Below are 27,570 nucleotides of genomic sequence, written 5' to 3' on the forward strand. Positions count from 1 at the left end.
ACCATTCATAATCCTCTAACCGTCTGTCAGTTAGGGTTTCTCCATCCTCACATTCGAAAACAAACGTTCAAAAAAATCCCTTAATCCCTTACGCAATGTCTTCATCCAAGGTGATCGTTCTCAGGAGTTCTGACGGCGAAACTTTCCACATCGACGAAGCGGTGGCTCTCGAGTCTCAGACGATCAAGTACATGATCGAGGACGATTGCGCCGATACGGTCATCCCTGTGCCCAATGTCACCGGTTCCATTCTAGCTAGAGTGATTGAGTATTGCAAGAAGCATGTCGAGACCGATGCTAAGGATTCTAAAGCCCTCGATGATACTCTCAAAGCTTGGGACGCTGAATTTGTCAAGGTTGATCAGAATATCCTCTTTGATCTCATCTTGGTGAGTTCTCTGTTCTTCTTCTATTTCTATCTCTTTTTTTCGCTCATTATAACATAATTTGGGGCTTTTTGATCATTTGTGACATGTAAATTCAAGGTTTTATTGCGGAATTCTTTAATATCTCTGTCATTGTTGACTGTTATGTTCTTGTATTCGACATGTACAAATTGACTGTATATCACGAATTGTCTTTTGTTTTGATTATAATACGAAACTTAGTTAGTATGCGAACTTGCTTCCTTGTATAATATAAGCATGGAATTGCAGATTACTGTTAATTAGTCGATCATGATTCTTTAGAATGGCATATTTGATTCATGTCCAAATGTGCCTTTCCAGTGATAATCTTGAATTCACTTATAAATCCACTTATAGTGGCTTTGAAATTGTAAGATTACAAGGGTGAAAAGTGGTGTTAGCACTCTTCTAGAGCAGGAAGAGCAGGAGATTGTTGTTGTAAAGGGGGGAGATTGTTGGATGATAAAAGACTTAGGGAATGATCGTGTCTTTATAAACAAAGAATACTCTCTCCATTGGTATGAGGCCTCAAACAAAACCATGAAAGTTTAATCTCAAAGTGGACAATATCATACCATTGTGGAGAGTAGCTAATTTGGTTATTGACATGCAAATGGGTTGTCCTTGTTGATATCAATTTGGTTAGTGACATTCAAATGGGTTGTCCTGGTTGATATCAATTTGGTTATTGACGTTCAAATGGTTCTTGTTATCTGTGTTGGGGCTTAGGCATCACAAGATGTTTTAAATTACATGGTTTCTGTGTATATGGGTTTGCTTGTTCTTTTGTGGTGATGGATAACAATGGATGTGTACCCACCAAGCAGGCCGCTAACTATCTGGACATCAAGAGCCTGCTGGACCTGACATGCCAGACAGTGGCAGACATGATCAAGGGAAAGACCCCAGAAGAGATTCGAAAGACATTCAACATCAAGAACGATTTCACTCCAGAGGAGGAAGAGGAGGTTCGAAGGGAGAATCAATGGGCCTTCGAGTGAACATTCATTCATTCATTTCATCAACTGCTTCAATAGGATAGCCATTGATCTTAGTTAGTAGGTTTTTTTTATTTTATTTTATTTTATTTATTTATTATTATTATTATTTCATTAAATTTATGTTAGGATGTTTTGATTTTTAATACTAAATTTTTAGTTTGGAGTTCGTTTCCATTAAAACAAATTGAATCATTATCATCTCTAGATAAAATAAATAAATAAATTTAGGAATATTTTATATAAATTAATTATATTTCTTATTTTTTTAGTGTATTTTATTTAATTTAATTTTATTATTTTTTAGCGATGAAAAAAATAATAAAATTAAATAGATAAAGGGGGCACTCAACATTTTTTTTTTAATTTATAATTAATTTGATTTTGTATTTAAAGATTTATTAAATTTTTTTAATGCTGGCCAGTGGGTCAATTAGAAACTTTCCGGCGCATTGTGTGGCCCAACTGGTTGACATTTGGACTTCATATTGGGCTGTAATGGTCCAATGGGCCCATTTCCTTTTTTTATTGGACTTCAAAAGGCTTTCCAATGGGCCCATCTCTCAACTCTTTTGGTTTCAATTTATAATTTATTTTTTCATATTTTCTTTTTTGTTTCAATTTATTTTTTCACATATTTTTAGTGGATCGTTGATTCCTGATAGAGCCAGACAAATATTGTCCTTTTTGGACTTTCTCTCGCTTTAAACCCATATCCACCGCTAGCTAGCAGATACTGTCCTCTTTGGACTTTCAACCCAGATCGCAAGCTAGCAGATATTGTCCTCTTTGGACTTTCAACCCAGATCGCAAGCTAGCAGATATTGTCCTCTTTGGACTTTCAACCCAGATCGCATTGTCCTCTTTGGACTTTCAACCCAGATCGCAAGCTAGTAGATATTGTCCTCTTTGGACTTTCAACCCAGATCGCAAGCTAGCAGATACTGTCCTCTTTGGACTTTCAACCCAGATCGCAAGCTAGCAGATATTGTCCTCTTTGGACTTTCAACCCAGATCGCAAGCTAGCAGATATTGTCCTCTTTGGACTTTCCTTCAAGGCTTTAAACCCAAATCGCAAGCTAGCAGATATTGTCCTCTTTCGACTTTCCCTCAAGGCTTTAAACCCATATCCACCGCTAGCTAGCAGATGTTGTCCTCGAACTTTCTCTCAAGGCTTTAAAACGATTGTTAGAGAAACCCTTATTGGGCTTCCCCTAAAGGCTTTAAAACGTCTGCTAGGGGACTTTCTCTAAGGCTTTAAAACGTTTGCTAGGGAAAGGTTTTCACACTCTTATTGGGCTTCCCCTCAAGGCTTTAAAAGGAAAGGTTCCACACCCAGTGATTTATTCCCCTCTCCAATCCGTCTGGTTTGTTCTCCCCTCCAACTGGACATCACGTCTTAAAATCATTTAGTTATGATTTGATAACGTTTTGTTTTTTGAAAAATATGTTTGTTTTTATATCTGTGTTAAATTTTCACTTTTTTAAAAGGCCATTTAGATTTAAGTCAAATTAAAATTTAATTTTTTATCCACTCTTTTAGATTTTAAAATTTAGCTTGGTTTTGAAAAAAATTTAAAATTACATTTATACCCTTCACCTTCCAAAATATTTTTAAAAATATACTTTTTAATTATCATATTACAAAATATCATAAAATTCACTAAATATTTTCTATAATTGGATAAAATTATCATAAATAAACTTTAAGGTTAATTTTGTAGGACTTTATTAAATTATGAGGGAATTAATTATAATATTTCAAACCAAAAATCAACTTTTCTTTTTTTTAATAATTTAAATTAATTTTGAAAAGAGATGACAGCTGGAAAGTAAGGAGATAAGGATGATGACAAGGCCACCTTATGGAATTTTTCTTTTTTGAGAATTGGGAACGGAAATCAAAGTTTTAATATTTCTTCTTTTTTCTTTACAATTTCCACGTCATAATTTAATACAAATAATATATTTTTAAAAAACGTGGATAAATATTTCTAAAAATATATATATAAACAAAATTAATAAATAAATTACAAGTTCCTAATATTGTAAATAAAATCTTACCATTTTTTTTTTATAGAAATATTTGTTATTTTTGGTTAAACTATGTGTATTTTTTATTGACGTCAAATAATTATTAATTTTTTTTTGTAAGCTTCTAGAATATGTGGCATGAATATTTAAATTTTTAACTTTTATATCATACAAATTAGGGTATTCATATGATTCCGAATAACCTAGACTATCGAGGCCAACTCTATTCAAAGTTGAGTTTAAGTTAAGTCATCTGAAATCTCATGTTGGTTGGAGAAGAGAACAAAACATTCCTTTTAAGAGTATGAAAAATCTCTCCCTAACAAACTCATATTTTAAAATCGTGAGGCTGACAGCAATATGTAACTGGTCCAAGCGAAAAATATCAGCTAGTGGTGAATTTGAATTGTTATAAGTCGTATTCAAAATTTTCATTTAATTTGCTTGAACTTTTTTTTTTTCGTCAAGAACCTAATAAACTCGAAAATAGATTTGCAACACATTATTATAAATGTTTAATTTTTATATTAATTTATAAATATTTGATATTTAAGTCTAAGGCGATCATATTAGTTAATATAATAAATATATATATATATATATATTTGTCTTTTTTTTTTTTTAATGGAAAAAGAAAAAGTAATTATAAATTTATAAAATTTATTATCTCATGGGAAAATAGGAAGGTGGCATTAAAAGATGTGAGCAGATGGTGGGACCCATATACGACGGTTGTCAGTTAGTCAATGGCTTTTATTTTTTTATTTTTTAAAAAAAATGCAAAAAGACGGCGTAATGAATGAGATGACCGTTGCCGTTTGTCTTTCTCTATTTCGATTACGCCGTTTTCCCAACGGTTCAAGAAAGAATGCTCTAGAACGATCTCGGCGGGATCTAGCCGTTTCCTCTATTTTCCTTTTTTAAATTAATTTTTTTTTTTACAAAATTCAATTTCTACCTTTATTATATTAATAAAAAAAACTAAACTAATAATTATATCCATTTAAATTTTAAACCGATAATATAATTAGTTTAGATTTTATTTATTTATTACATAACTCTTAAAATTAAGATAAAATTACTTAAATTTAATTTTATTTTATTACTCTAATAAATAGACTTTGCTTTAAAGATTGATAACCTTTCCTCGTATCTAAATATAAATGCTTACTCATTATAAATTGTTATATATATATATATATATATATAATATTGAGATCTAAGATTTAATTATAGTAAAAAAAAAAAAAACTTTGTTACTAAAGTCGTTATTATTATTATTATTATGTTCATTTTTAATTTATAAATATCTTTAAATTTTAATGGTACCTTCATAGATTATTTTTAAACTTTTTAATTTTGAAAATTTAAAAGTGTTTTTGAATTTTTTTGAATTTTTTATTAAAGGGTATTATTGAAATCCTATTAAAAGTCGAGAATATGTTTTAAATAAATATTAAATATTTCTAAAAAAATTCCTAAATAATTTTTATAATTTTATAATCACAATAAATGTGTTTATCGTACCAATAAAATTGTCGGATTACCTTATCCATAGCTGAGTGGCGGATGATTGGATAATCTTGTAAATAATTTATTTTAAAAGATCAGAGTGGTGAAGCAGCATCATCCATCATACGTATTATTCCACTCAATACTTTTTTCTTTTTTTATTAATTAATTTATAACTATTAAATATTTTATTTATTCCGTTGAATAATGACAAACTAACAAAACCAATGCCAGCCACGTTACCGTCTCTTTCCTCGTTAGTAATAATAAATTAATTAATTGTGGCTGGAAAATACAAATTTTATCAATACTTTTAATCTTAAAAAAAAAATTAAAATATATCTAACGCTTTAAATTATTTATGGATTTAATAAAATATCGGAAATAAAAAAAAATAAACATGAAAATATTATTAATAAAAATATGACTAATTTAATTTGATAGAGAGAATCTTAAATTTAAAAGAATCACCAAATTAATAATAACAATAATTAATGAAGAAAAATCTTTGTTCCTATAATAAATTAATGTATAGATTTTATTATTATTATTATTATTTATTTTCTTTATAAATTGGCATGCAAAATAAAACAAATAAAAAAAACTCCATTTTTATTATAATAATAAGTTATTATTATTATAATTTTAAGGTGTGATGTTTTTTTTTATTTGTTTATAGTCATATAATGTTGCTTTCTCTGATTCTTTCAAATCGTTTTCATATGAATTTTCTCTCTCACATTTTAAAAAAAAACGTGATTCGAGGGCTGAACATACGTCGACGTTTTTCGCGACGTGTGAATTTCTCACGGTTGACTTGTTCGCTGGGTTAGAACAAGTGTTGCACAATTGTTGTCCCGCTACTGTAATTGTGTGATTGTGACACTGAGCTCGTTAATTGAGTTGAGTCGACATTATGTCAACTGAAACAACAAAATAAAAATCAACAGGAGAACGTTATTTCACAGGTATTCAACTCTTATTGCGAGGAAGAGAGAATAGATATTAATAAGCGAGTAGTCACTTCTGCAGCAACTTTAACCAACAATGACAATGCTCAGAGGAAGGTATGTCGATCACTGAAGAAAGTGATAACAATTTTTTCATACGTTCTTAGCAACTTTTATTCTCGTCTTCAATTTAGTTTACTAATAAATTGAATACGCAGGAGTTAGTAGTTACTAACATATCGAGCGCCAAGATAACTTACATGTTTGGTTGTCAATTCATTTGAAGTTTCTAACGATAAGGACCATTAATGAAATTTTATCAAATTATAGGGGCAAAAGTCTAATTTTAAAAAAATATAGAAACTAAATATTAATTTTGCAATTTAGCCCTTCCATTTATTATTAAGAAAAAAAAAAAAGAGATAACGGCGTTAAAAAAGTTTTAACTGTACAGCAACAGCTAAAGGACAGAATATAATAAATATTGATTTTTAATTAATTTTTTTTTAAATAAAAAAAAGACAGGATGTTACCGTTATAGAGTTGGAGGCAGAGGGTTTAGTTGGATGCCAGGCTGCTTTGCCCCAATCGCCTGCCCACCTCATATCATTACCCTGCTCTCCTCTACCCACTTTATTTATTTATTATTATTATTTTTTTTAATTTCTCGACTAAATTTATTATCCATTTAAGTATAACTCAACTGATTAATATATATATATATAAATAAAATTAAAAAGACAACTCGACAACTTAGAGAGTTGAGTTGGGTCGTAAACTTTATTCGAATGGTTTGAGTCATTGATTCAACTAATTTGAAATTTTGAGTCCGTCCATGTAATAGTAGCATGAGGTCACTAGCTAGTAAACATTGTCTGCTTTGTTTTGCTACATATTGCTGTCGAGAGGTCCCCACATCTCTATAAGGAATGTTTCAGCCGATGTGGGAACCTCTCCCTAACAGACACGTTTTAAAACTGTGAAGTGGATGACGATACATAACGGGCAATATTTACTAGTGATAGGCTTGGATTTGTACAAATGACATTAGAGTCATACACTGAGGAGTGTGCAAGCGGAGACGTTGGCTTATAAGAGGGTGGATTGTGAAATACCACGTCGATTAGAGAGGAGTACGAAATATTATTTACAACAGTGTAGAAACCTGAGAGCTTAAACCCTACTCCAAATACAAAATTCCAAAAATACCCCTTTGGTTTTTATCTATAAAGAGCATCCATTTCCCCTTCTCTTCACCTTCCCCTTCCTAAACTACTCTCACAGAAAACAGAGCATCAACCAGAAGCTTACCCTGTAAAATTTCACCGTCGCCTCGCCGGAATTTCAGTTCTAAGACCTTAAAAATGTCGAAAGAGGTGATGGAAGAAGGACAATCCGGCCTGAGAAAGGACTATGTCGACCCACCGCCGGCCCCGCTCATCGACGTCGCCGAACTCTCCCTCTGGTCCTTTTACAGAGCACTAATCGCCGAGTTCATCGCCACTCTCCTCTTCCTCTACGTCACGATCGCCACCGTCATCGGCAACAACAAACAGACCAAGGTTTGCGACGGCGTCGGAATCCTCGGAATCGCTTGGTCCTTCGGCGGCATGATCTTCGTCCTCGTCTACTGCACCGCCGGAATCTCAGGTAACTCACGAAATCTTGATCTTCATTTTTTAGGGTTTAGGGTTTTGTGGTGTTTATTAGGGATTTGTTTGCAGGTGGACACATTAATCCGGCGGTGACATTTGGGCTGTTTCTGGCGAGGAAGGTGTCGCTGATCAGAGCCGTCGGGTACATGGTAGCGCAGTGTGCCGGAGCAATCGTCGGCGTTGGGTTGGTTAAGGCGTTTATGAAGCACGATTATAACGGCCACGGCGGCGGAGCTAACTCCGTTCAGTCTGGTTACAGTAGGGGTACGGCTCTTGGCGCTGAGATCATCGGAACTTTTGTTCTTGTTTACACTGTTTTCTCTGCTACCGATCCCAAGAGAAGCGCGCGTGACTCTCACATTCCGGTAAGTTTCTTCTCCGACCACCATGGATCTTGGATTTTCATAACGAATATCGTTACGAAGTCATATTTGGTTCATTTTATAGGTTTTGGCGCCATTGCCGATTGGATTTGCGGTGTTTATGGTTCATTTGGCCACCATTCCCATCACCGGAACCGGAATTAACCCGGCGAGAAGCTTCGGCGCCGCCGTGATTTACAACAGTGAAAAAGCCTGGAACGACCATGTAAGTCATCGCCGGCTAGAGATTTTCAATTAATATTTTCCGATTGTGAAATGATTTCTTATAACCCTTTGGTGGGATTTTTACAGTGGATCTTCTGGGTCGGTCCGTTCGTCGGAGCACTGGCGGCGGCTGCGTACCACCAGTATATTCTCCGGGCAGCCGCCATTAAAGCTTTGGGATCATTCCGCAGCAACCCCACCAATTGAGATGAAGAAGAAGAAGAAGAACATGTTTTAAATTATTCGTTATTATTTGTTTGGGTTTTGTGTTTAATTTAATTTTTAATCTTTGTTTCTTAGTTTTAATTTTTGGGATTTGTAATATTTATGTTTTGTTCATGAGAAGATTCTAGTGGTTGTTGGCCTTCAATTTGTCTCGTTTCTTTCTTTCCTTAGCGTTTTTTACGAGATCCCGATCTCGAACCTTACTGGCTACTCCAACACTTAATTCACGATGAGCCCACCAATTTTCTAAATCAAAATACAAATTCAATTTGGTCCACAGTTTAGCCTGATATCAGTTTGTTTGTGCTCGTTATTTGAATTGCATACTATGCTTTACTCCTTCCCTGTGCTACTAACTTGAACCTATCATCCACTCCCAACATTCATTCACGATAAACGTGCGACTAACTTGAACCTATCGACCACTCCAACGCTTCATTCACGTTGAGCCCACCAAACTACTTACATTGCTTTCTCCTTCCTCGTGCTACTAACTTGAACCTATCGACCACTCCGACGCTTCATTCAAGATGAGCCCACCAAACTACATACTTTGCTTGCTCCTTCCTCGTGCTACTAACTTGAACCTATCCACCACTCCAACGCCTCATTCACGACGAGTCCACCAAATTATATATACTCTGCATGCTCCTTATGTATGCTATTAACCCTCTTGATCGACGGCTCTAACACTTAATTTACGATGAGCCCACCAATTTTCCTAATCAAAATGGCTTGGCCGAATATCACTATGTTTGTGCTCGCGATCTTAACTATACATTTTGCTTTCTCCTTCCTCGGCTACTAACCCTCCCGTTCCGGACGAAGAAAAGGTGAAAAAAATCGTAGTTCATAGTAGCTGTTTTATATTTATATATATACATTAAGATAAATTAAACTATATTTTATTCTCTAATTAAAAAAGAATATAAATATATAAGTGAAATAAGGTTTATTTGTATAAAATCATTTAAAAAAATAAAAAATAAATAAAATTTGTGAGAGCTTAGAACTTAGGATACCTCCAAAGGAGATCGTAAAAGCCAATGAGGTAAAGCCACGTGTACGTAACAAAAGCAGGGTAAAATGGGGAGGGAGAAGGTTTTAAATTATTTTAAAAAGTAAAAAGAAAAGACAAAAAAGCTAAAAAGAAAAGTTAGTTGGCGCCGTCCAACTAAACGGCAGAGAGAGAGAAGAATCGATATTTCAGGAAGTGGGCCCCACACTACTCAATTGTACACGTCACGACAGCACATGGGCATGTGGGCCCCACTTCCACTTAAAATTTTTTAACTTCTTTTTTTTTTTTTTTTTAACTTCCCAAAATCAACTTTTTTTTTTTTTTTTTATACGACAAAATATCTCTTTTACATTTTTTTTAATGCTGTTTATTTTTATTCAATAAAACATTATATTAATTCAAAATTCTATTATTAAATATTTATATTCGGTTATTAATCATATAAACATTTATCATATGACAATTGACACGAAAATAACTCAAATAATCAAATATTAATGTTTTGGTTTTTGAGTTATAGTTCGAGAAAATATTATTTTCGTATCCCTAATTTTATCAAGTTGTATCAATTTTTACCGTAAGCTTTATAACCCATCCACCCGAGAATTTTCCACTAATTCCTTAGATAAATACTGCAATTCACCCCTCTTTTACTGCGTCGGTGGCTTATTACGTTCCATAATTTTCATAAACTTACTACGTTCCATAATTTCCGACTTAACCATCCAGACGTCGGTGGCTTATCAGAAAGGGGCATTGCAATACTTGATATAAAAAATGATATGATCTAACAAGTTCAAAGCAACGAGAGTTTATATTCAAAGTGAACCGTGGAAAATCGTGATTCCTAACCTGACGAAGAAAGGAAAAAAAAAAAAACCTAATAAGCAAGCATGGAAAGTGGGAGATATCTCAAGCTACATGATATGCTTCATTATGCAATAAACTAATAAGATGATACAGCTCATGACAGTTTGTTTACCCATTTAATTACGCTTACAGTTCTAAATTATCTAAAGTGATGTTATAATCTACTACTAATCATAACAGACCATCAGCGAATGATTTGGATCTTAAAGTTTGTACCTTGGAGTTCATCGATGCAATTAGTTCTTCCAGCTGAGATGATTCGAGCTCCAGTTCGGTTACTCGAGCTCGTGTTTTTGCTACTTTTGTTTTTGCATCAGAAGCCTCTTGCTCTTTCAATGCCAAATCTTTCATTTGGAATTCTAGTTCTTTCTTTGTTGATTCCAAATTCTGCTCGCAGTCTGCCTTTGCGGCTTCGGTTGCCCGATGCTGACTTCTCAGCTCGACAGCTTGGGAGATCTCATCGAGGCTACTCTTTAACCATCCTATGTTGATTTGTGACGACTCGACGTCCTTGACAATGGCTAAGAGTTCTTTTACTTTGGATTTGGTGAGTTGATGAAACTCTGTGGATTGTAATTCTTGAATCACATAGCACACGCATTGTAGATAGTACGAGCGCATGGAAACCGACTCCAATTTACAGGTAGTTGCGATATCGCCGTAGTTTTCGAAGATCGATGTCAAAATGGAGGAGAAGCTGGCTTTTACGTTGTATTTTCCCACTGGAACACACATCTCAGAGTTTACAGATTTGATCTCTTCCTCGTCGTCGCTGTCGTCTACTAGTGTTTGCTCGAAGCCAGACAAGCTAAAGCTAGATTCACTAGATGGCTTTTGAGAAGCTTCTTTGGCATTCTTACCATTTGGTGTAAGTACCTTCTTACATAATATTTCATGTTCTCCGTCCTCGTCCTCGTCTCCGTTCCTGTTATTTGTCATCCGAATCCATCTCTGCTTTGGAGCATCCTCTGGATAGTCATGCTGTCAAGAAAGAGGATTGAGGATTCAACATTTTGATGCAACAGTTATCAATTAGGATGAAGGTCAAAAAAGCACCATTATGAGACTTTCGTATGAAGGAATTCGAGGCGCCTGCTCGGCGCTAAGACTACGATCTTCGGAATAAAATCTTTTGGTAGGGGAGATATGACCGCCATTTCTTGATTCTACATTTATCTTAGGAGTGATACATGAGTTGAGTGAGCGAGCTTCGGTAGAAACCGAGCTTGAGTAGCGTCCACCGTCAACTTCATTCGGAGGCTTTGGTCGGGACTTCTTCCTTCCGAAAGATTTGGAAATATCAAGCCAAGATCCTGCTAGCATAACAAGATAAAAAAACGATGAGCCAGAAGAATAATCTTCAAGAGCATCCACAGACGTTCGAGAAGAAACGAAGTCTCGTGCGATATTTCGTTCCATATCTAACTAAATGATCAATCAAGTGAATATCCAAATCTATCAAATTTTCATCAAGTCAGAGTATCAGCTTGCTACCTAATATTCAACACAAGATTATTGGCATTGTATAGTTAATATGATGCAATGAAGCATCTTTTCGTGACAAATTCAATTGCCCCGACTAGAGGACTCAGTTCAATTATACATTAGCCTAAATCCACCATTAGCAGATATTGTCCGCTTTGACCTGTTATGTATGGCCGTTAGTCTCACGATTTTAAAACGCATCTAGAGGTTTCCACACCCTTATAAGAAATGCTTCGTTCCCCTCTCCAACCTATGTGGGATCTCACAATCCACCCCCCTTCGGAGCCAACTTCCTCACTGGCACACCGCCCGGTGTCTAGTTCTGATACCATTTGTAACAGCCCAAATCCACCTCTAGTAGATATTGTCCGCTTTAGCCGTTACATATAATCGTCAGTCTCATAGTTTTAAAACGCATCAAGTAGGGAGAGGTTTTCACACCCTTATAAGGAATGCTTCGTTCCCCTTTCTAATTGTGAGCTGTATTTTCATAGAAACGGGAACAATCCATCAAAAAGTATATATCGAATGGTCTCGACATCCATCATAGCCATCAAGTTCTTTTGAGATTAGCTATTAACCACTCAACAAACAGCAGCATGGTTCACAAGAAAACACACAAGAGCTAATGAAGGAACAAACAAAAAGTAGTGTAAGCAAAGCCAGAGATTACCTTTACCTTTAGACTTTTTATCCTTTTCTGCCTTGCTTTCAGCTGTTTTCTTTATGCAATATTCAGTGCATTCATGGAAGGGATTGGAAGCATAAATACAATCTGGGCGAACTTTTCTCCTTTCAGCCATCTCTTTCCTGAAATTTCACTACCTGTAAGTTTCACAGCATCAGAATTTCACCATTTTTGTCTTAAATCAGAGCTTTGTCACAAGGCTTTCTCAGTTCAAACCGAAAATTTCCAGAAGCATCAAAAGAATAAGCCAAACTTCTAATCATCTAATACAAGAGATAGCAAAAGGAATCAAGTTCTCCAATGCTTTCATTATCTGATGAACAAACTTAAAGAAAATGAACACACGAAACCAGTTCAGAACAAAGCAAGACACAGAATCCAACTAAAATCAGCGAAGTTGCTTATTAAACCAATGAATTCAGAGGAAACAAACTCAAACCCAGAAAAATCAAGCTCCAAATAAGGAGTCCCAGAAACCAAGAAATCGAAATTGAAAGCGAAATTTGCACAGAAAACACAGAGATTTAAGAACAAAGAACAATGGACGAATCATGCAATCGATCCTCACTTGAAGGGTATCGATTTGTTCTCTGTTTTTCTGAGAGGGGTTTTGAAAAATAGAAGCGATTATTGATATGCAAAGGTAAAGTTTCAAAGTGGCCACTAAATTTCTAACGCTGCCATTAATGGGTGTTCTTGGATGATGTTGAAACATCGACCAATTAGGTGGAACACGAAAAGAAAAATGAAAAAGTAGTCAATTTCTTTTGGAATTTTCCAATCCCAAAATTCCTGCAAACTGGGACGCTTCACAAATGAAATCAAAACAATTCCTCATTAGTCACCAAAAAGTAGAAAGAAGTGGACATTTAATGGCTGAAAACCTGTTTTATAGCTCTAAGTGTGGACTTATTCAACAGTTTTGAAATAATGGTTTGTCACTTTTAACTCATTTGATTTTTAGATATTCTATTTGTGGATATTATTCTTTAAGAATTGAAAAGAATTATTTTAATCTGTATATTTTTTAAAATATCTATTATCCCTACATTTAGCTTATATCAATTTTGGTTTATATACTTTCAAAATATTTGTTCCATTTCTTCATTTTATTTGTTGTCTCATATCTTTAATCATAATTTAGAAATATAACTTTATATTAAAGAGTTTATATTATAAAGATATATATAATTTGTAATATAATTTTTTTTCGTAGAGACCAGAAACAAATCAATTTTTAAAATTATAGGAACCAAAAACCAACCTAAAAAAAAAAAATAATAGTATTAAAACTATGAAAATAAAATAAAAAGAAAATTTATAAGTCAAGCTCAAACAATCAGGCCACGAGGCTTGACCCACGTGGGCTTGGGCTTGGGCTTTATGAAACAATTTCCATTTTTTTTCAAAATTTAAATTAATTTATTTACTTTTTAATCAATACTACTTGATTTTAATGTTGTATATACAAAAACTTAAAAAATAGAGAGAGAAATATAGTACTTAAAAAAAAATTATCATTTTTTAAAATTTCGGGTAATACTCAAATATTCTGCTGAAGAAAATGTAAAAATAAAATCGTAAAAAAACAAGTATAGCTTTAGAGACAGAAAACAAAGACGAGATAAAAACCCTAATTCAAACAAAATATGCATACTTTTGCCAATGTGTGCCTACTTTGATATACAAAGCATGAAGATGTAAGCATTTTTGTGAGTACTTAAGATTGTTTACAAACAATACAAGCACATCCTTAACAATGATGACATGTTGGCAGTCAGGGTTGGGACAAGCTATAGAGTAGTTGAGAGTCATGAAAGAAGATGCAAAGACTGAAAAGAATGCATAAAACTTAGCAAGGCAGTTGGGGCATCTTAGCTCATGCAATCTGTTACTCCATCATTACCGACTCATATATAGTTTTTCTTTCATCCCTCTCCCCCTTAGTCCATCTCATAATAACTAGCGGTAAAAAAAAAAAACTTATAATGGGTGACTGATAGTGACGGTGACTGATAGTGAAGTAGTACTATGAGGGAAGGGTGAAAAGAACCCCATCGGAGAGTGAAATAGAACATGAAACCGTAAGCTTCCAAGTAGTGGGAGGAGATCAGGACTCTGACTGCGTGCCTATAGAAGCTTCCAAGTAATAGGCAGTGGCTTGGTTAAGGGAACCCACCGAAGCCATAGCGAAAGCAAGTTTTCATAGGGCAATTGTCATTGCTTATAGACCCTAATATGAGTGATCTATCCATGACTAGGATGAAGTTTAGGTGAAGCTAAGTGGAGGTCGGAATGAAACACAAAATTGAAAGTTCAAGAATTTAGCAAAAAAGAATAAAAAAGAAAAAGAAATCCTAAAATCTCTCCCTCATGCATGGCCTGCAGTTCACCTACCTAAATTTGAACCAACAACCAATTGTATAAAAAGAAACAATTGTAGAATAAAAAAGTACTCCTTCAGCTGATTGTTTGTCTTCTCTCTCTGTTACCAAAAGGATGCCAATAAAAGGTGGAAATTTGGTTGGCCCTTAATCTGATGATGGCTTATCAATGTACAAACTGAGGTGGGGCTTTGTCTGATAAGCTTTGGGTATGTGAAGCCATTGCCCTGGTCTAGCAGTTAGCTATTGCTGTCAATTGAACTGTTTATGAAATCTTTATCTTTGTTTACTCTGTCTTCCATCATCCTTCGCTGTCAATTGAACTGTTTATGAAATCTTTATCTTTGTTTACTCTGTCTTCCATCATCCTTCACTTTCCTCTACATAATTCTTTTTTCAGTATGATTCTCTGACCAAATCTATCATTGAGAGAAATTTTGGCACGTTCCAATGCAATTTCTAACTATCTTATGTCTTCTATCAATGAATGCAGGTGATATTAATCATAGTATTGTCATCATGCAAACCCTGATGGAGAGGCTAAGACCCCTTGTAGGTAGTAAAAGCTGGGACTACTGTGTTCTCTGGAAATTGAGCCAAGACCAGAGGTAGAGTTACACAAACACATACTCTCTCTCCCCCAGCTTACTACCCTTTTTGTCTCTCCATCACTCCGAAGATTCTAATTCTGTTTCAGCCTTTCAGGATCCAACCCATTTCTCTTTCACTCAATCACTATAAAGCTTTCTTTTCTGTTTCAGATGTATTGAATGGGTGGACTGCTGTTGTGCTGGGACTGAGAACAATCAAAATGGTGGAGAAAAACACGTCTTTCCATGTAGGGACACCTTAAGTCCACACCCACGTGCCAGTTCTTGCGATCTTCTTGCTCAGCTGCCATGTTCAGTGCCGCTAAATTCTGGGTATTTCATTGATATTTATCATTCCACATACCCTACTTCCCTTCCTCATCTATCTCTCAACTTTTCCCTGTTGAACAGGGTTTATATACAGACATTGTTATCAAATGAACCTAGATGGCTACTCTTCTCCAATGGCATGGATTCAACCGCACTGGAAGTGAGCTGGATTTGAAGGGGAAACAGTATCACACTACTATATCTTCCAGCAAACAGCTTACACCTTTTTCATTCTCTTTGCAGGAAACAATGGGGACCAGGGTATTAATTCCATTTCCATTTGGATTAGTGGAGCTGTTTATTGCTAAACATGTATAGACTCTTCTAGTAATCTCATTCTTCTTTTGAAGGGTTCTATACATCTTTCAACTAAAAATATAACCAAACTGGTTTTTTAAGGACAAATTTAGACAGATGCTCTCTGTTCTTACAGGCGTCTGAAGATCAGCATGTCATAGATTTTGTTACAACTCAATGCAGCATTTCGATTGAGCAAGGAGCTATTATTAATTCAAGCAATATGGATACAAGTTTCTCTGTTGATGTAAATGCAACCAACGAAATCCAATCAAAGCCATTTTTAGCAGATCAGAATGTTGTAATAGAGGATCCTGAAAATCAATTTGAGGCACCAGGTTCAACCGCACCAACATTAGAAAATGCCAATGTGGGTTATGAAATCTCATTAGACAGAATCCGCCTCTGTAGTTCTCCTATGAACTTCTTGCAACAGTTCAATTATAGCTCAGAAAACAGAAACAAGAACGAAATCTTCCATGAATGTTCACAGGATGCATTCCATACTGATAAGCAGGGAAATCCTTACAAGTTTTCAGCAGAAAATGAGTTCCAAGAGGTGGATATAATGCAGGGGTCCTTAATGAACAACACATCAAACATTCATATGCAGTTCAAGGAGAACACTGAATGTAAGGAGCAGCAAGGGGAAGAAAAGGACTTAGTCAAAAATGAAAATGGAAGGTCTGATTCAGTCTCTGATTGCAGCGATCAGATCGATGATGAAGATGATGTGGTTGCGAAGTACCGCCGGAGGACTGGGCAGGGTCCTCAATCAAAGAACCTTGTTGCTGAGAGGAAGAGAAGAAAGAAACTTAATGAGCGGCTGTATAACCTGCGAGCATTGGTTCCCAAAATTTCCAAGGTGATCACCACTAAACCCTTGTTTGGATCACCGGAAATCATCAAGGAAAATGAAATAAAATAGCTTCCTTCGCACTTGAATCAGTTAACTCCTTTTCCTCACATAATTCTTTATAATTAAACACTTCATCTTCTAATGAATAGCTTTTGTGGATTTCTCAGATGGACAAAGCCTCAATACTTGGTGATGCAATTGACTTTGTGAAGGAGTTGCAAAAGCAAGTCAAGGAACTCCAAGATGAACTGGAAGAACATTCAGATGATGAAAATGGTAAGATTGTAGTTACAGGAAACGATGGAAACAAAACTAGTGTCCAGCTACCTGAGTTTTTGAGCCAGAACGATAAAGCTCAAAACAGTTACCATATAGGAGTTCTAGGAAGTGGAAGCCTTTTGAAGCAACATCATCAGGACACTGAAGGTACTAACAATGACAAGACACAACAGATGGAGGTATATACAAGAAGTTAATTTTAGGACCAAGAAACTGTGCGTGTCTGTACATGTATGTTTCCTTTTATAATACACTACAGATGCTAAAACAGAAGTAAAATGAAATCATTTCAGCCGCAAGTGGAAGTGGCTCAGATTGACGGGAACGAGTTCTTCGTAAAGGTTTTTTGTGAGAACAAGCGAGGTGGGTTTATGAGGCTAATGGAGGCCTTAAACGCTCTTGGCTTGGAAGTCACAAATGCAAATGTGACCAGCTATAGAGGCCTCGTATCTAATGTTTTCAAAGTTGGGGTAAGCAAACTTTTCATCTCCCAAATATTTGCAAGCTTTCCACAAATCCAAACAAGAAAATGATTCAGAAACTAGATCACACCAAGTTTACCAAATATACTATCAAGTGTTGGTACAATTATTCGATGATGACTTTCTTGCCTAACATTTTGGTGGCAGAAAAAGGACAGTGAATTGGTTCAAGCGGATGATGTAAGGGACTCCTTATTGGAGATAACAAAGTACCCATGCAGAGGGTGGTCTGAAATGGTTAAGCAACCAGAGTGCAGCGTAAGCCGCATGGACTACCAGACCCACCCCCATACCCACCAGCACCAGCACCAGCACCAGCACCAGATCCAGCATCCATTTCTAGACAAAGCTATCAATTCACGCCTCCACCTCCTTGATGATTAATTAACAAATCTTCTTCCCAGCCAAGGCACTAATTTCAGACTATATCTATTTGTTTTCATTTCTAGTTCATAGTACACACACCACAATAAAGAATAAAAACGATAAACACGCAAATTCCACAACCATGTTGTTTCGAATAATCAAAATCAATTACCTCCGAGTTAGCTCTGCTCTGTCTGAACTGAGATTATAGCAGAAAATGAAAGCCGCAACAAATTTACAAGTAGGAGCAGAAGGCGAGACTAAAATAGCTTTAACTGTCTACACAGATCACAATAGCACAAATCCACAGAAAAAAGTAAGAACATCATCATCGCAAGTAGGTTAAATTTAGGAGAAAACCAAAGGATTCAGGGAGTTGTTCCAATTAGTATAAAGCCTCAATCCGAGCAGGATAAACCAATTCTATTGAATATTACAGAAATGAAAATCAAATAAGGTACAAATCAAGAATGTTCACAATCGGAAAATGAATCACTTACAACTGTGCAAGAAACAACGACCCGAAGGATTATGAGAAGCCTGGTGAGCTGCTAACTTTTCCATCCTAAATGCGCGCTTCTGGTCTTAAAGGAAGAAAATGAAGATCAACGAAGTAACGGCACGAATTTGTATAAATATGTTAGCAATTTAGTTCGGATTAATATTTTTTTTAAAAATTTATTAATATCAATAATTTATTAATTAATATATATATATATATTCTTCCGGCCAAAAGTTATATACTGTCAGTAGTTATTATTACTCTCTTGCTTGCATATATAATGTCTCTTTCGAATATCTCTTTCTGCTCTCGTTTTTTAAAATCTTCTTCTTAAACCGAAATTAGAAGCTCGAGCATACGTCGTCGTCGTTGAAAAGTGAGTGCTGCATAATCGCAAATCCGCTGCCATCAAAAGTGGGATTGTGATATATATATATTCGAAAACTTTTTTAAAAATTTCAAAAAATTATTACTGATATGATAATATATAAAGGTTAAAAGTATTAAGGTTACTTTTAAAATTTGATGGATATTTTTTAAATATGTATTAATGATAAATATATATTTTAACTTCTAAAAAATTTGAGTGGTATTACCTTCTAAAGTTGAAGGATATTTTTGAAACAAAGTATTAACGGTTCAACTATGATGACGTGACATTTCTCTCTATCTTTCTGGAACGTTGAGAATTAATAATATTCTCTCCCATTTTCAAAGACGAATGAAGGAGCAATAACGTCCATGTTAATTTGCCATTTATAAGACTCAATATGTTCAATTTAAGTATAACTCAGTAGACAAGACACTTACTACTCTTCGAAATTTAATAGTTTTGTCTAGTCTATAAAATAAATGCTAAATTACTAATTTGTCCTTCAACTTACGAAGTTATATCTATTTGTCACTTAAATTTTCGTACTTCCAATTTTGTGTCAAATATGTCGAATCATAAAAATATTATTTCGTATATCAAAATTTTAATTTGTGTCTAATAAATCCCTAAACTTTTTCAAGTTGTGGTTGTCGTTCATTTATTTGATATTTAAAAAAAGAATTCACTCCTTTATTAGATATAAAATTTAAATTTAAAGTTTAGGATTCTATTTACATCTAATTAATTAGTTTATTTTTAAAAATATTTCAATAGGTTAGAAAGAAAATATTAAAAATTTATTAAATAAAATTATTAATATAAGGGTAAGATGGTCATTTTCTTAATGGAGAATTTTCTTTTGTACCCCTTTTAAAAGATCCGAGCTTCTTCGTGGTATCGCAACCGGAATTTCGCATTTGCCCAAGTTTTGGCCCAATCCAGGAGAAGAAAACCGACCGGTCACCGCCGAAAATGATCGTCTGCGTCGCCGTCGTCGGCCACCAGGTGCGACCTCCATGATTACCGTATTTTATGGAACTGAAAGGAATTTCATATATGTTTATATAAATAGATTTGTGATCCTTTTCCAATTCGGCCGAGCTAACAGAACAACCCCCTTTACATTCAAAGCTTCACGGAGGCCGATGATGCTCTCAAGCTTCATCACATCGTTCACTGTTCGCTGGATGTCGTCGATGAGCGAGGTATGTTTATCTTGCTTACCTTTGTGTTTTGTTTCTCGGAGTTTGATATTTCACGAAGTTGAAAGACGATTGGATCTAGGAATTGCGCCTGGTGTTTTACTCAACTACTAGGATTTATGATTTGGACTTGTTTTTGTGATGATTTTCAATTCTTTCTTCTGATATGTTTGTGGTTTTGCTGCCAGTGAACAATCCGAGAAAATCTGGACCGACCTTGAACGAGACCTTTCTCGGTCTTCTTTATCCGACTGAAAATTACAAAGTGTGAGTGTAATTGTTTCTGTGGATATTACAAATTAGTGAGAGTTGTTTCATGTTCATATAGGTAGGATCAGAACTAGTCTTCTTTCTACTTCAATTGGAGTGGACCTTTAATGATCTGTACGATTGAAATCATTTCCAGGTATGGCTACTTGACTAATACCAAAGTGAAGTTCATTATGGTGACCACAGATCTAGATGTCAGAGATGCCGATGTGAGGAATGTGAGTATCATTGTGAATTTCCAATTGTCTACAGCAGTATAGATCTTTAATTTTCACTTGCGAACTCTCACTGTTAGGTTAATCTGAGTTTTGAAGATGAAAATTTTCAGAGTGTTTACTATTTGTGAAGAGTTTAGTGTTGCAAACACTTAATGAGGGCCTCCTATTATTCAGTTATCTTTTGGAATTTTTCTTTCAATGATATAGAGCAACCTTTCCCATGGTAGCTGTTTTAGAAGTGATTGGAACATGATATATTCATGTTGAGGAGTCCTATAAAAATGTTTATACTTCCTTCATGGCCAGCTGAAACCCGATGAAACAAGAACTTGTATTGATAACCAAAGGACAGCCACAAATTTTAGCCCCAAAAAATCCTCTATAACTAACAGTATCTTGGAAGATCCGTTGGTTCCTTTCCTTCCTTGTGAGCCGACCCAAAGAAGTTCTGTTGCTGTAGGACACCACAAATTTTAGCTTCTTATGCTCGAAAAACACATGCCCTTAATCTCCAGCTACTCATAGTAATAGAAGATATGAAGATAAGAGTTTCTGTCAAGATGCTAACGGTGCACACCCTAATTCACCATGTTCAGCGTCTTCAGATTCTATCTCTTAATGATAAAAGTGATCACAGGGTCGCTATCTTAGTAAGGTACTTATATGTACATGACATTCTAGAGAGGCATACTATTTTAAATATTTATTCTCCCCTCACAAGTCAGCTGAAACCAGAATTGATGTCCATTGAAATCTTAAATAAGCTTCCTTAAAATTTTTGTGTTAAAACACTTCTGGCTACAAAATATAGCAGCATGGTATCAGATTAATGTGCAATCCTTGATTCTTTGTTTTTGTATAAGAAACCATTATTATCAGTATGAACTTAACTCAACTAGTTAAAACTAAGACATATATCCCTGACAAAAAAAGACAGAGGTTCGAATATCTACCTACGTATTATTGAACTCCACAATATAGGAATGCACCATTGTCTCTTATCATATGCACTATCAGTTGATAGTTCAAGTTGCTTGATTGTATTTTTGAGAACTCTTGCTTTCGTAGGGAGATTTAGTTCATGAATTTGAAAAGTCTTGAGTTTGATAGTTACTAAGTCTAATATTGTGTAGCATTTGGATGGGGTTTAAGAAATCTGAGCTTTCGTATACCTTGTTTTGGTCTGTGGGTTGATATAGGCTTACGTAGTCCAAGCTGGTTAACTTTGTGGTCCGAGATAGGTAAATTCACATAATAGTTAGGCTCAACATTTTTATTCCAGGTAGATACAAATTCCAGAAATAGCTAATACCACTTTGTTGTCGCAATTGATTGACCTTCTTTCTGTGAGATCCCACGTCGGTTGGAGAAGAGAACGAAACATTCTTTACAAGGGTGTGGAAACCTCTCCCTAGCAGACACGTTTTAAAACCGTGAGATTGACGGTGATCCGTAATGGGCCAAAGTGAACAGTATCTGCTAGCGGTGGGCTTGAACTGTTATAAATGATATTAGAGCCAGACACCGGGCAATATGCCAACGAGGACATTGGGCTCCAGATCCCACGTTGGTTGAAAAGGGAAACAAAACATTTTGTATATAAGGGTATGGAAACCTCTCCTTATAGACGTGTTTTAAAATTGTGAGGCTGACGGCGATACGAAACAGACCAAAGCAGTGGGCTTGGGTTGTTACACTTTCTATTGTAAACCATTTCTTTTCGAAAATGAATTCTAGATTTAGTAAATTGTGGATTCTGCCTTGCTTATTTACACATTATGTTACTTACATGAAGCTTCTTAATATGACATCTGACGCATTCTTCAAATTTGTGTCCAGTTCTTCCGGAGATTCCATGCTGCATATGTGGATGCAGTTTCAAACCCATTTCATGTACCAGGTAAGAAAATTACTTCCAAAACTTTTGCTGAAAGTGTGAGTACCATAGTCAAGTCGTTTGGGTTCAGTTCAGCTATTTGAGTGACCAACCAGGAAACCACTGTCTGTAGCCATCGACAGCCATAGTTCATTACTCATCTTTCTGGTTTTTATTGATTTTATTCGAAAATATTCTACTCGAATTGTACTAAGAAAGATGGAACAAACAGGTGTGGTCTTTTTCTAGCTTTTTCTCAAACAATTCAACCTTTTTTTTCAATGATATTCACTGTTTCCATTTTATGCTCGTTTCCCATGACTGTTCCAATGACTGAATTCTGTTTTGAGGTGCAATTTTCTCCATATAAAATGCAAGATTGAAAAGGTGAGAATGAAGGGGTCATTGGCTTATCAAAGTTTAGAGTTGGTTGGTCTTGATTTGTATAATTTGTGTTTAGAGGTGCAATTTTCTTCGTATATGTTATGAAAGTTTATCTATTTGCTCGTGTTTTAAACGATTTCTCATTTAAGATCATATATATTTGGTCTATATACTTTTAAGAAAATCTTGTAAATGCCATTTTGTGACACTCATTACATACTTTTATTTATTTGAAATTAGTATGTGATATGTGGAAATCACTGGGAGTAAGGTTCGGATTAGCTTGTTGATCGAGGTAAGAATATTGTTTGAGATTCGAATCACTCTACAAGCAAATCGATCATGTCTAGCTTGAATGATTCTTGTTGATCAAATATCTTAACGCAAGAACACTTGTTTGAGATTCGAATTACTCCACAAGCAAGATTGATCATGTTAAGCTTGAATGATTCTACATGCAATCTAAATTACGTAGAATTGCAAAGAAACTTAGCCATTGGTTATAGAAAGCACAAAGACTCTTTTTACTATATTTTTAAGTCTACCTACAAATACAACCAGTACAATAACTCAAAATAACTCAAAATTACTCTAAATTGTAATCCACCCAAAATTTATAATATGAAACATCATTTTTTTCTTTAATGTGGTATGAATTGATTTTTTTTTTTAATTTCAACAATATTTTCTTCACATCTTCATTGAAGCATATTGTATGATTGATGTCCCTTGGTTCATATTAGTATGTCACATCGTTCTTAATAATAACAGCTTTCCAGCTTTCCAGAAAATGTAGGTTTGAAATTAATTTGCAACATAATCCTTAACGACAAAATTAAAAACTAAATAGCACACGAACTTTTAAAATGTAGCCAACCATGCAACGAAGTAAAAGTTCTATTCTTTATCAGGTTCGAATCAAGCATGGGACTTCCTTCTAAGAATCGTATACAAGAATCTTGTCTTGTATGGTTCAAGCAAAAACACTCAAAATATTTCTCATAATAAATACGTGTAATAAAACGTTTCAATCTTCTTCATGCTAAGACGATCTTTCATATTTATGTTTGGAATTTATGTAACTAGTTCACGAGTCTAGAAAACCCATGATTTCAAATACAAGCACAAGTTTGATTTTGTGCTTATCAAATGTTGAAGGTTAGATCCTCGACGCTATAATTCTTAAAAGTTGACACCGCTGGCGACCTTCCACATTGCACAAATGCAAACCAAAGGCTCCCATAAGTATCAACTACAAAGTCTCCAACAAGATGAAATTCAACAGCTAACGTTACTCTTTAGAAGAGTAGCACTAAGGAAGATATCTCAAACTACGTTCTGTGAATGAAACTGCAGACATATTACAAACACAACTGTTTCATGACAAAATGGAAGGGTAAGATAAGTTTGAGCCAATGCATCAAAAGCTCTCTGGCCAGCATACCTGGATAAAACTGTATATCTGATTAGGACACCGTGACGTCTCACATCGGATCAGTTAAAAAGTCGTCATCGTCTCCTTCAGCTATGTTCTTAGCAAGTTCTTTCTCCTGCTGCCGTCTCTCTCTCCTTTTCTCAGCACTTTCTTTTTCTTTCTGGGAGTTTGATGGAAACCTGAGAGCACGAACTGCATCATTATGCATATTCAGGCAGAATGCAATCCTAGAGTTCAAGGCAATTTGAGGTTCATTGGTAGAGTAGATATCTCCAGTCTCCTTGGATACCATCCATCCATTCGCATGATCAACTGTGGCGTCGATTGCTCCATCTCGAATGGCCTTGGTGACGATATTCTCGGCATCAGCAATAGGATTTTCAGAGTTCAGTCTCAACTTTTTAGCAACATCAGCCAGAGAAATGCGCGAATATGATAAGCTAATGTTGTGAATCCCAGTTCTAATTACATTATGTCGCAGCCTCACGATCAAGTTGTTGGTCCGATCTGAGCTGAAAGTACAAGAGAACTTCTCGGCAACCGTTTTGAAACGCTCCAAGTCACCAATTCTCACAGCCTGAAAAACGAGCATCGTTTAGACTGGAATCCAGTAGCCCTTATCTCAACTTATTCACAAGGGAGTTGCTATAATAGGTTAAGAAGGGTTTCCTACATCACATTGTTATCAGGAAATGAAGTAATCTTAAACTTAATGGAAGAAATAACAGGAAAGTGTAAAATTTGACCAATAAAACCTACATTTGTTAGTTCAAAGTATGGCCTCAGAGCTATCTCCATGCCTTTCTGCGTGAAAACAGTCCTCTCAGGGATTTCTCCCAACAACAAACGAACAATGATAGCCCATTTGTTGCATTGCACTCGGAAACCGCGAGCTGCAGTAGGAGCTTTCCGAGCAGCCTGTAGTAGAGACTCCTTTGCATCTGTATATTCCAATTGAATGGTCCTGATCTTGCCAAGGTAAAACAGGTACCTACAGAACTGTATGAGAAATCAATCATTATGTGATATATAGCTAAAAATTCTTAGCAAAACATCACTACAAATACGAAGTATAGACATTCTGAACAAATGTAATTGTTCTTGAACTTAAAAAGCTTTGTCAAATTAGCAATTTCAAAGCTCTTTGTAACAGTCTAAGTCCACCGCTAGCAAATCTTTTCTTGTTTTAGCTCGTTATGTATTGCTGTCAGTCTCACGGTTTAAAACGTGTCTACTAGGGGGAAGTTTCCACACCCTTATAAGGAATGTTTCGTTCCCCTCTCCAACCAATGTGTGATCTCACAATTCACCCCCCTTGAGGGCCAGCGTCCTCGTTGGAACACCGTTCAGTGCCTGTCTCTGATACCATTTGTAACAACCCAAGTCCATCGATATTGTCCGTTTTAGCCTGTTACGTATCGCCGACAACCTCACAGTTTTTAAAATACGTCTACTAAGGAGAGGTTTCCACACTGTTATAAGGAATGTTTCGTTCCCTCTCCAATCAAGGTGGGATCTGACACTCATTGTCGAAACTATTCAAGGGATAGCCAGGTGTTCAGGTAATATCTGTTACAAGCATTTCTACTAGGAAGAATGCTACATCTCAGGGAAGTTATTTAGGTCCACAGGTACTACAAATAAAAACAAATGCAAAAAACTAAAGCGCTTAAACTTGCCTGCTGATTTGAGTGAGCCTCGAATCGAGGTGCCTTGGACCTTAACTTCTCTGCTTGATCATAAAGGTTGTAGTGCAGGTAATTGAAAAGCAGTAGGTTAAGAAGGGTTTCCTACACGACATTGTTATCAATATATAAGGCACCATAATATGGTCAATGTGATGTACACTGACAGGAAGCGAAGAAAACTACCTGACCCAATTCGTCGTGGCGTAAGGTCGTGATGCGATGCAGGGCTAGGAGGTTACTGTCAATCAAAGTTGTCCATGTTACCAAATTAATATCAATACATAACAAAGAAAATCATTTGATTTCACATTGATCCTCACTTCTCCTACCAGAATCATTCAAAATTAACTAACATATCTGTAATAAAATCTTAAACTATAAACCTACCCTCTTATTTCAGCAAGGTTACCAGTGAGTTGGTAGCTAAGTGAGTAATAGGAATAAAGTCTAGACGCTAGCACATCAACCGTTCTCCTATTCAGGTTCTTCAGTCGGGCAATGCTTGCTGAAGCACAAGCCACAGCCTGAAAATTTCCAGCAAGCTTTTAGGAGTCGTGATCACAGTTTACGAAAAATGGAACAAACCTATATAGTTTTGATTAAACATCACCTCATCATATTTCTTCTGATCAATCAGAAATATTAGCACAATCAAATAGCAGAATATCTCAATCTCAGGTAAGGGGAGTTTTACAGCTGCCGGCGCGGCCGAGTCAATTTCCATTTCGCAGTCATCCTCCTATGCAATTGTTGAAAAATTTTAACACTCAGAAGACTAGCACCATGAACAAAAACTAATTTGATCATAGTCATACCATCTCAAAGACAGAGAGATCTAGTTATGTGGCATTTTACGCAAGTTTAGCATAGGGAATTGCATAATGCTTTAAATTTTGAATTACCTTCGGAATAAATGACGATAACTTCGTGTGTACATCGGATCCTGGCGGGAGAGCAAAATTCAGGAATGAAAAAATGACAGATGCCTTCAATCTCCGCCTTAACGCCATAGTCAGACGAATAGCTCGAAAAATTCGCCGGACTTCCCGGGCATAAGCGCCGGCTTCAATGAGCGACACAATCTCTTTCAAATCTGATTGAAAGGAATCGTTAACAAATGTCAAAACCAAGTCCTCTAGGATTTCAACAAACCATAACAAAACGCAGATAACATTTCTTACGTTGTAAAGTTGAAGGAGAAGTTGAAGAAGAAACAGAAGCAGGAAGCTCCTTCATCTCAGCGTCTGGCATCATCTTCGCAAATGCTGCATGAAATCCGAGAACTACACAACTGAGCCGACAAAAATTGTAATGGAGAAACAAAAGGAAGAAACTAGATCATTAACAGTGCAAAGAAATCCAGAGATTTTGCTGTATGAAGCGATGGGAAATGGAAGAAGGAGGTTGCTAAAGCGATCGGAGATGGAACAAGGAGGTTACCTCCTAAGCAAGACAAGCCCACTGATAGTGAGAGGAAAAGTAATATTATGGCTTTTTATATATAATTTATTTATAATATTTAAAGTTGTTATAAGTAACTTTTAAAAACATGATTCTCTGATGGTATGATATTGTATTTGAGCATAAACTCTCATGGTTTTAC

General features: G+C 35.5%; 6 protein-coding genes across 12 annotated transcripts; 4 read left to right on the forward strand and 2 right to left on the reverse strand.

Moving 5' to 3' along the window:
- Positions 1-1,485, forward strand: LOC111435156 (SKP1-like protein 1A). The gene is made up of 2 exons (XM_023072511.1): positions 1-389; positions 1,235-1,485. The coding sequence occupies exons 1-2, from the start codon at positions 96-98 to the stop codon at positions 1,406-1,408; spliced, it is 468 nt and encodes a 155-aa protein (XP_022928279.1). The 5' UTR covers positions 1-95; the 3' UTR covers positions 1,409-1,485.
- On the reverse strand, positions 129-27,432 carry LOC111435152 (probable 26S proteasome non-ATPase regulatory subunit 3). Of its 2 annotated transcripts, XM_023072503.1 has the most exons (11): positions 27,408-27,432; positions 27,149-27,232; positions 26,870-27,060; positions 26,578-26,706; positions 26,355-26,491; positions 26,151-26,205; positions 25,959-26,069; positions 25,039-25,278; positions 24,326-24,856; positions 16,047-16,055; positions 129-141 (listed from the first exon to the last, which is right to left on the reverse strand). In XM_023072503.1, exons 2-9 carry the CDS (start codon positions 27,219-27,221, stop codon positions 24,329-24,331), a joined length of 1,464 nt encoding a protein of 487 aa, XP_022928271.1. In that variant the 5' UTR covers positions 27,222-27,232; positions 27,408-27,432; the 3' UTR covers positions 129-141; positions 16,047-16,055; positions 24,326-24,328. The 2 variants fall into 2 exon arrangements, with proteins under 2 accessions (XP_022928271.1, XP_022928273.1); XM_023072505.1 differs by lacking the exons at positions 129-141; positions 16,047-16,055; positions 27,408-27,432 and having other exon boundaries at positions 23,965-24,856; positions 27,149-27,401.
- On the forward strand, positions 7,138-8,519 carry LOC111435155 (aquaporin PIP2-7). Its single transcript, XM_023072510.1, has 4 exons — positions 7,138-7,551; positions 7,626-7,921; positions 8,004-8,144; positions 8,231-8,519. The coding sequence occupies exons 1-4, from the start codon at positions 7,266-7,268 to the stop codon at positions 8,348-8,350; spliced, it is 843 nt and encodes a 280-aa protein (XP_022928278.1). The 5' UTR covers positions 7,138-7,265; the 3' UTR covers positions 8,351-8,519.
- Positions 10,297-18,592, reverse strand: LOC111435153. Of its 3 annotated transcripts, XM_023072507.1 has the most exons (5): positions 18,520-18,592; positions 18,192-18,298; positions 12,418-12,569; positions 11,316-11,572; positions 10,297-11,240 (listed from the first exon to the last, which is right to left on the reverse strand). In XM_023072507.1, exons 3-5 carry the CDS (start codon positions 12,545-12,547, stop codon positions 10,431-10,433), a joined length of 1,197 nt encoding a protein of 398 aa, XP_022928275.1. In that variant the 5' UTR covers positions 12,548-12,569; positions 18,192-18,298; positions 18,520-18,592; the 3' UTR covers positions 10,297-10,430. The 3 variants fall into 3 exon arrangements, with proteins under 3 accessions (XP_022928275.1, XP_022928276.1, XP_022928274.1); XM_023072508.1 differs by lacking the exons at positions 18,192-18,298; positions 18,520-18,592 and adding an exon at positions 13,001-13,175 and having other exon boundaries at positions 12,424-12,569; XM_023072506.1 differs by lacking the exons at positions 18,192-18,298; positions 18,520-18,592 and adding an exon at positions 13,001-13,169.
- On the forward strand, positions 14,435-18,195 carry LOC111435148 (transcription factor ABORTED MICROSPORES-like). Of its 4 annotated transcripts, XM_023072495.1 has the most exons (9): positions 15,118-15,215; positions 15,310-15,424; positions 15,578-15,739; positions 15,818-15,896; positions 15,980-16,048; positions 16,170-16,898; positions 17,060-17,350; positions 17,465-17,641; positions 17,801-18,195. In XM_023072495.1, the coding sequence occupies exons 1-9, from the start codon at positions 15,146-15,148 to the stop codon at positions 18,035-18,037; spliced, it is 1,929 nt and encodes a 642-aa protein (XP_022928263.1). In that variant the 5' UTR covers positions 15,118-15,145; the 3' UTR covers positions 18,038-18,195. The 4 variants fall into 4 exon arrangements, with proteins under 4 accessions (XP_022928265.1, XP_022928264.1, XP_022928263.1 ...); XM_023072497.1 differs by lacking the exon at positions 15,118-15,215 and adding an exon at positions 14,435-15,025 and having other exon boundaries at positions 15,578-15,896; XM_023072496.1 differs by lacking the exon at positions 15,118-15,215 and adding an exon at positions 14,435-14,999 and having other exon boundaries at positions 15,578-15,896.
- On the forward strand, positions 19,763-22,769 carry LOC111435157 (trafficking protein particle complex subunit 2-like protein). The gene is made up of 5 exons (XM_023072512.1): positions 19,763-19,899; positions 20,003-20,099; positions 20,285-20,363; positions 20,503-20,584; positions 22,424-22,769. The coding sequence occupies exons 1-5, from the start codon at positions 19,867-19,869 to the stop codon at positions 22,562-22,564; spliced, it is 432 nt and encodes a 143-aa protein (XP_022928280.1). The 5' UTR covers positions 19,763-19,866; the 3' UTR covers positions 22,565-22,769.
- Positions 27,433-27,570: the final 138 nt, after the last annotated feature.

Source organism: Cucurbita moschata, unplaced genomic scaffold (genome assembly GCF_002738365.1).
Source record: "Cucurbita moschata cultivar Rifu unplaced genomic scaffold, Cmos_1.0 Cmo_Scf00048, whole genome shotgun sequence".
Classification (NCBI taxonomy): domain Eukaryota; kingdom Viridiplantae; phylum Streptophyta; class Magnoliopsida; order Cucurbitales; family Cucurbitaceae; genus Cucurbita; species Cucurbita moschata.

Excerpts from the sequence above, each read along its gene's own strand:
- LOC111435156 (XM_023072511.1), top strand. The coding sequence starts at position 96 with ATGTCTTCATCCAAGGTGATCGTTCTCAGGAGTTCTGACGGCGAAACT. Across the intron at positions 390-1,234 it reads TCCTCTTTGATCTCATCTTG|GCCGCTAACTATCTGGACAT; the intron begins GTGAGTTCTCTG and ends CCCACCAAGCAG.
- LOC111435155 (XM_023072510.1), top strand. The coding sequence starts at position 7,266 with ATGTCGAAAGAGGTGATGGAAGAAGGACAATCCGGCCTGAGAAAGGAC. Across the intron at positions 7,922-8,003 it reads CGCGTGACTCTCACATTCCG|GTTTTGGCGCCATTGCCGAT; the intron begins GTAAGTTTCTTC and ends TTCATTTTATAG. Across the intron at positions 8,145-8,230 it reads AAAAAGCCTGGAACGACCAT|TGGATCTTCTGGGTCGGTCC; the intron begins GTAAGTCATCGC and ends GGATTTTTACAG.
- LOC111435153 (XM_023072507.1), bottom strand. The coding sequence starts at position 12,547 with ATGGCTGAAAGGAGAAAAGTTCGCCCAGATTGTATTTATGCTTCCAAT. Across the intron at positions 11,573-12,417 it reads TAAAAAGTCTAAAGGTAAAG|GATCTTGGCTTGATATTTCC; the intron begins GTAATCTCTGGC and ends TTATGCTAGCAG. Across the intron at positions 11,241-11,315 it reads CATACGAAAGTCTCATAATG|CATGACTATCCAGAGGATGC; the intron begins GTGCTTTTTTGA and ends CTTTCTTGACAG.
- LOC111435148 (XM_023072494.1), top strand. The coding sequence starts at position 15,146 with ATGAAATCTTTATCTTTGTTTACTCTGTCTTCCATCATCCTTCACTTT. Across the intron at positions 15,425-15,577 it reads AAATTGAGCCAAGACCAGAG|ATGTATTGAATGGGTGGACT; the intron begins GTAGAGTTACAC and ends TTTCTGTTTCAG. Across the intron at positions 17,351-17,464 it reads ACAAGACACAACAGATGGAG|CCGCAAGTGGAAGTGGCTCA; the intron begins GTATATACAAGA and ends AAATCATTTCAG.
- LOC111435157 (XM_023072512.1), top strand. The coding sequence starts at position 19,867 with ATGATCGTCTGCGTCGCCGTCGTCGGCCACCAG. Across the intron at positions 19,900-20,002 it reads TCGCCGTCGTCGGCCACCAG|AACAACCCCCTTTACATTCA; the intron begins GTGCGACCTCCA and ends CCGAGCTAACAG. Across the intron at positions 20,364-20,502 it reads CCGACTGAAAATTACAAAGT|GTATGGCTACTTGACTAATA; the intron begins GTGAGTGTAATT and ends AATCATTTCCAG.
- LOC111435152 (XM_023072503.1), bottom strand. The coding sequence starts at position 27,221 with ATGATGCCAGACGCTGAGATGAAGGAGCTTCCTGCTTCTGTTTCTTCT. Across the intron at positions 26,206-26,354 it reads AACCTTGCTGAAATAAGAGG|TAACCTCCTAGCCCTGCATC; the intron begins GTAGGTTTATAG and ends TTTGATTGACAG. Across the intron at positions 26,070-26,150 it reads GCCACGACGAATTGGGTCAG|GAAACCCTTCTTAACCTACT; the intron begins GTAGTTTTCTTC and ends AATGTCGTGTAG.